The sequence below is a fragment of the Somniosus microcephalus genome, chromosome 5 (assembly GCF_052327205.1).
Source record: "Somniosus microcephalus isolate GS21.2 chromosome 5, FLI_Smic_1.0, whole genome shotgun sequence".
In the NCBI taxonomy this organism is placed as follows: Eukaryota; Metazoa; Chordata; class Chondrichthyes; order Squaliformes; family Somniosidae; genus Somniosus; species Somniosus microcephalus.
Genome location: NC_140991.1, coordinates 2514644 through 2520643, shown reverse-complemented (window position 1 = coordinate 2520643; position 6000 = coordinate 2514644). Strand labels below are relative to the sequence as shown.

Below are 6000 nucleotides of genomic sequence, written 5' to 3'. Positions count from 1 at the left end.
GAGTGCGAGTGTGTGAGTGCGAGTGTGTGAGTGCGAGTGTGTGAGTGCGAGTGTGTGAGTGCGAGTGAGTGAGTGCGAGTGTGTGAGTGCGAGTGAATGCGAGTGAGTGAGTGAGTGAGTGTAAGTGTGAGAGTGAGTGAGTGCGCGTGAGTGAGTGCGAGCATGTGAGTGCGAGCGTGCGAGTGTGTGAGTGCAAGTGAGTGCGAGTGAGTGAGTGCGAGTGAGAGTGCGAGCGAGTGAGTGAGTGCGTGTGAGAGTGCGAGTGAGTGAGTGCGAGTGAGTGTGAGTGCGAGTGAGTGCAAGTGAGTGAGTGCGAGTGAGAGTGCGAGTGAGTGAGTGAGTGCGAGTGTGAGTGCGAGTGAGTGAGTGAGTGCGAGTGAGTGTGAGTGAGTGAGTGCGAGTGTGTGAGTGAGTGCGAGTGAGTGAGTGCGAGTGTGAGTGAGTGAGTGCGAGTGTGAGTGCGAGTGTGTGAGTGCGAGTGAGTGCGAGTGAGTGAGTGCGAGTGAGTGAGTGCGAGTGTGAGTGAGTGCGAGTGAGTGAGTGCGAGTGAGTGAGTGAGTGCGAGTGAGTGAGTGCGAGTGAGTGCGAGTGAGTGCGAGCGAGTGAGTGCGAGTGCGAGTGCGAGTGCGAGTGCGTGAGTGAGTGCGAGTGAGTGAGTGCGAGTGAGTGAGTGCGAGCGAGTGCGAGTGAGTGCGAGTGAGTGCGAGTGAGAGCGAGTGAGTGCGAGTGAGAGTGAGTGAGTGCGAGTGAGTGCGAGTGAGTGAGTGCGAGTGAGAGTGAGTGAGTGCGAGTGAGTGCGAGTGAGTGAGTGCGAGTGAGTGAGTGCGAGTGAGTGAGTGCGAGTGAGTGAGTGCGAGCGAGTGAGTGCGAGTGAGTGCGAGTGAGTGCGAGTGAGTGCGAGTGAGTGAGTGCGAGTGAGTGAGTGCGAGTGAGTGAGTGCGAGCGAGTGAGTGCGAGTGAGAGCGAGTGAGTGCGAGTGAGTGCGAGTGAGTGCGAGTGAGAGTGAGTGAGTGCGAGTGAGTGCGTGCGAGTGAGTGCGAGTGAGTGCGAGTGAGTGAGTGCGAGTGAGTGCGAGTGAGTGAGTGCGAGTGTGAGACTGGGTTAATCCCTAAGCGGGATTGCCGTGCGTTCGTTACCTGCTCACTGCGTCCAGGACCTCTTTGTTTGAAGGCGGCACTGCGAAACAGACCGAGGGGACGAGAGCCTCATTCCCAGACGGACTCACCACCTTCCACTTGTAAGGCTGGCTGTTGTTCAGCAGGATGTATTCATCACCTTTGTTCACTGTGATCTGAGGGATTTCAAACAATGAACATAGAGGTTCACCTTGTGGTGGTGGGATTGGTGCTCATTGACATTCAGTCTCATAAGAACATTAGAATTAGGAGCAGGAGTCGGCCATACGGCCCCTCGAGCCTGCTCCACCATTCAATAAGATCATGGCTGATCATCGACCTCAACTCCACTTTCCCGCCCGATCTCCATATCCCTCGATTCCCCAGAGACCAAAAATCTATCAATCTCAGCCTTGAAGATACTCAAAGACTCAGCATTCACAGCCCTCTGGGGCAGAGAATTCCAAAGATTCACAACCCTCTGAGTGAAGAAATTCCTCATCTCGATCTGAAATGGCCCGACCCCTTATCCTGAGACTATGCCCCCTAGTTCTAGACACTCCAGCCAGGGGAAACAACCTCTCAGCATTTACCCTGTCAATCCCCCTCAGAATCGTGTATGTTTCAATGAGATCACCTCTCATTCTTCTAAACTCCAGAGAGTATCGGCCCATTCTACACAATCTCTCCTCATAGGACAGCCCTCTCATCCCAGGAATCAATCTAGTGAACCTTTGTTGCACCGCCTCCAAGGCAAGTATATCCTTCCTTAGATAAGGAGACCAAAACTGTGCCCAGTACTCCAGGTGTGGTCTCACCAAGGCCCTGTACAATTGGAGCAAGACTTCCTTACTCTTATACTCCAACCCCCTTGCAATAAAGGCCAACATGCCATTTGCCGTCCTTATTGCTTGCTGTACCTGCATGCTAGCTTTCTGTGTTTCTTGCACAAGGATATTCAAATCTCTCTGAACACCAACATTTGAAAGTTTCTCACCATTTAAAAAATATTCTGTTTTTCTATTCTTCCTACCAAAGTGAATAACCTCACATTTCCCTACATTATACTCCATCTGCCACCTTACTGCCCTCTCACTCAGTCTATCTATATCCCATTGCAGACTCTTTGGGCTAGAAATTCAGTTTGGGCCCGCCAGCTCGCTCGCGCCCAGAAGTTACCGCTGTGCGCGGAGCCACTTGCGCCCGCCGGAAATTCAGTTTCAGCGCCCCACGTCAAAGCCGGCCGCTATTCAAGGGTTTCAGCGCCCCCGCTTGGGGCACTGAAACTGAATATCGGCGCGCTAGGCGCTGCGGAGCGGCAGGCTGTGGTACTGCAGGCCTTCCTCCCTCTCTTAAGGGGGAGGTGCCTGCAACAGCGAGATCGCCGCTCGCTAGTGCTGGCAAATGAGCCCAGCACCACGGAGAAGTGTCGGGCTCCCGGAAAACAGCCGGCAATGACGCGGGGGGGGGGGGTGGAGGAGGCCGGGGTAGGAGGTGCGGGCAGGCGGCCGCCGAAAAAGCGGCCGGCCGCACATCCGCCTTAACTCGCCCCACTAATGCTACAGTACGGCCCCGTTTTCTGATCGCTGTTTGCGGCCGCTGCGGAAGAGGCGGCCGCAACTAAATATGGCGGTCGGGGCGGTAGCGGGGCACTGCGCACACCGATGACGTCATCGGTGGCAGCGCAGCGCTACTGGCTAACGCCGCCATTACCGCAGCGCTGAATATCAGCGAAAGCTCAGCAAGTGGCGCAAAAGCCCTCTTTGGGCGAAAACTGGGCGCAAAGCCTACTGAATTTCTAGCCCTTTGTGTTCTCCTCACAGCTTACTGTCCCACCTAGCTTTGTATCATCAGCAAACTTGGAGACATTACACTCGGTCCCTTCATCTAGGTCATTAATATAGATTGTAAATAGCTGAGGCCCCAACACTGATCCTTGCGGCACCCCACTAGTTACAGCCTGCCAACCTGAAAAAGATCTGTTTATCCCTACTCTCTGTTTTCTGTCCGTTAACCAATCCTCTATCCATGCTACTATATTACCCCCACCCCCGTGAGCTCTTATCTTGTGTAATAAATTTGTCAAACACGATTTCCCTTTCCTAAAACCCTGTTGACTCTACCTAATCATGTTAGGATTTTCTAAGTGACTCGATCCCACTTCCTTAACAATGGATTCCAGCATTTTCCCGACGACTGAAATAAGAACATTGGGGTAAAAATTCAGTATCGCCCGTTTGGGACGCCATTATCGGCCGTGCGCAAAGTTCAGCGCCTGGCGCTAATTATCGCCTCTGACAGCAAACTTGGCTTTTATCGCCCCTGGAGGTGATTGGAGCGCTAAATCAGGCGCTTCACACCTGTCTTAAGGCGCAAATGCCGAGGAGCGAGGCGCTAACTCAGAGCGCTGGCGAAGCAAGGAAGGGCAAATCAAAATGAACCTGCAAAGTGCTGCTCAGTCCTCAAAATTCCTTCACACAGCGTTGAATCTCTCCAGAAGTCTCTCTCTCTCTCAGAATGCGTGGTGCAAAAATGTCACCAAAAAAAAGGCAGGAAGTGGCCGCCTTTAAATAGCGCTCCCCCAGTCCCTTTCTGACAGCAAAACACTCCCCTCAACCTGTCGTTGCTAGCGGCAGGCGGTAAGGCAGGGGGCGCCACTCAATATCCGGTCCGGGGCGCTAACAGGGCGTTGCGCACTCGACTGATGTCACAATCTGCCGGCGCAGGAGATCGTAGCGGTAGTGTTTAGCGCCGCCGCAAAATGTCTAGTTAATTTCGCGAGCGGCGCAATCATCGCCGCGCCCGGGCGCTAGTTGCTTTGCGCCCCATTAGCGCCATCTTAAAGCGCTAATGGGAGGCACAAACAACTGAATTTTTCCCCATCTGAAACTGTGCCCCCGAGTTCTAGATTTCCCCACGAGGGGAAACATCCTCTCTGCATCCACCTTGTCGAGCCCCCTCAGTATCTTATATGTTTCAATAAGATCACCTCTCATTCTTCTAAATTCAAGAAGTCACACAACACCAGGTTATAGTCCAACAGCTTTATTTGAAATCACAAGCTTTCGGAGCGCTGCTCCTTCGTCAGGTGAAGCAGCGCTCCGAAAGCTTGTGATTTCAAATAAAGCTGTTGGACTATAACCTGGTGTTGTGTGACTTCTTACATTTGTCCATCCCAGTCCAACACCGGCATCTCCACACCATCTTCTAAATTCCAATGAGTATAGGCCCAGCCTGCTCAACCTTTCCTCATAAGTCAACCCCCTCATCTCTGGAATTAACCTAGTGAATCGTCTCTGAACTGCCTCCAATGCAAATATATCCTTCCTTAAATAAGGAGACCAAAACTGTACGCAGTACTCCAGGTGTGGTCTCACCAATACCCTGTACAGTTGTAGCAGGACTTCGCTGTTTTTATACTCCAACCCATTGAAATAAAGGCCAACATTCCATTTGCCTTTTTGATTGCTTGCTGTACCTGCATTCTAACTTTTTGTGTTTCGTGCACAAGGACCCACAGGTCCCTCTGAACTGTAGCATTTTGTAATCTCTCTCCATTTAAATAATAATTTGCTTTTTTTGTTCAAAAAAAGTGGTAGAGAGAAAACGGGGAATTACAGGCCGGTAAGCCTGACATCGGTAGTGAGGAAAATGCTAGAGACCATTATAAAGGATGTAATAGCAGAGCACTTGGAAAAAAGTGACAGGATCGGACAAAGTCAACATGGATTTACAAAAGGTAAATCGTGCTTGACTAATCTACTGGAATTTTTTGAGGATGTAACTCGTAGAATAGATAAGGGAGAGCCAGTGGATGTGGTGTATTTGGACTTTCAGAAGGCTTTCGATAAGGTCCCGCATAAGAGATTAGCGGGTAAAGTTAAGACACATGGGATTGGGGGCAAGGTACTGACTTGGATAGAGAACTGGTTGGCAGACAGGAAGCAAAGAGTTGGAATAAACGGCTCTTTTTCTGAGTGGCAGGCAGTGACTAGTGGGGTACCGCAGGGATCGGTGCTAGGACCCCAGCTATTCACAATATATATTAATGATCTGGACGAGGGAACTAGATGTAATATCTCCAAGTTTGCAGACGACGCAAAGCTGGGTGGGCGTGTGCTGTGAGGAGGATGCCGAGAAACTCCAGGATGATTTGGACAGGTTGGGTGATTGGGCAGAAGCATGGCAGATGCAGTATAATGTAGATAAATGAGAGGTTATCCACTTTGGTGGCAAAAACAGGAAGGCAGATTATTATCTGAACGGCAATAGATTGGGAGAAGGGGAAGTGCAACGAGACTTGGGTGTCCTCGTGCACCAGTCGCTGCCCCAGAGGATCCTTTACTATGAGATTGCTAATTAACCCTGTCTCATTCCACAATACTAGATCTAAAATAGCCTGTTCCCTGGTTGGTTCCATGATGTATTGTTCTAGGAAACTGTCTCGAATGCATTCCTTGAACTCGTCTTCAGACTACCTTTGCCAATTTGATTTGTCCCCCAAGATTATTGCATTACCTTTGTTACAAGCACCTACTATTCATGATTAATATTCAGTCCAACGGTATAGCTACTGTTAGGGAGCCTCTCTCAGTGTGTCTCTTTCTCTGTCTTGCTTTGCCTCTCTGTCTGTCCGTCTCCCCGTCTCACTCTCCCCGTCTCACTGTCCCCGTCTCACCTCCATCTGTTTGTAGTCACACACGGCCTGTACCAGGAGGTTTCCCTTCAGAGGGTGAGCTGGATTGCGAGGCTTCAGTTGGACGATGGTCTTGGCTCGTTTGCCGAGCCCGGCCAGGTGGGATTTGTAATCCGAGAGCTGCTCCTTCTCCTCCTAACACCGGGACACAAACATCGGCAATTATTGCAGAGGGGGCAGAGACTGGGG

At 51.1% G+C, this 6000-nt stretch overlaps 1 protein-coding gene across 1 annotated transcript in view; it reads right to left on the bottom strand.

Annotated features, from left to right (window-relative positions):
* The window catches only part of LOC147116804 (plectin-like), a 138939-nt gene that overhangs the window by 40506 nt on the left and 92433 nt on the right, over window positions 1-6000 (bottom strand). Inside the window, exons 15-16 of the mRNA XM_085987166.1 lie at window positions 5794-5946; window positions 1137-1291 (exon numbers count right to left, since the gene is read on the bottom strand). Coding sequence (XP_085843292.1) covers window positions 1137-1291; window positions 5794-5946 — 308 coding nt within the window. The remainder of the gene's footprint in view (window positions 1-1136; window positions 1292-5793; window positions 5947-6000) is intronic.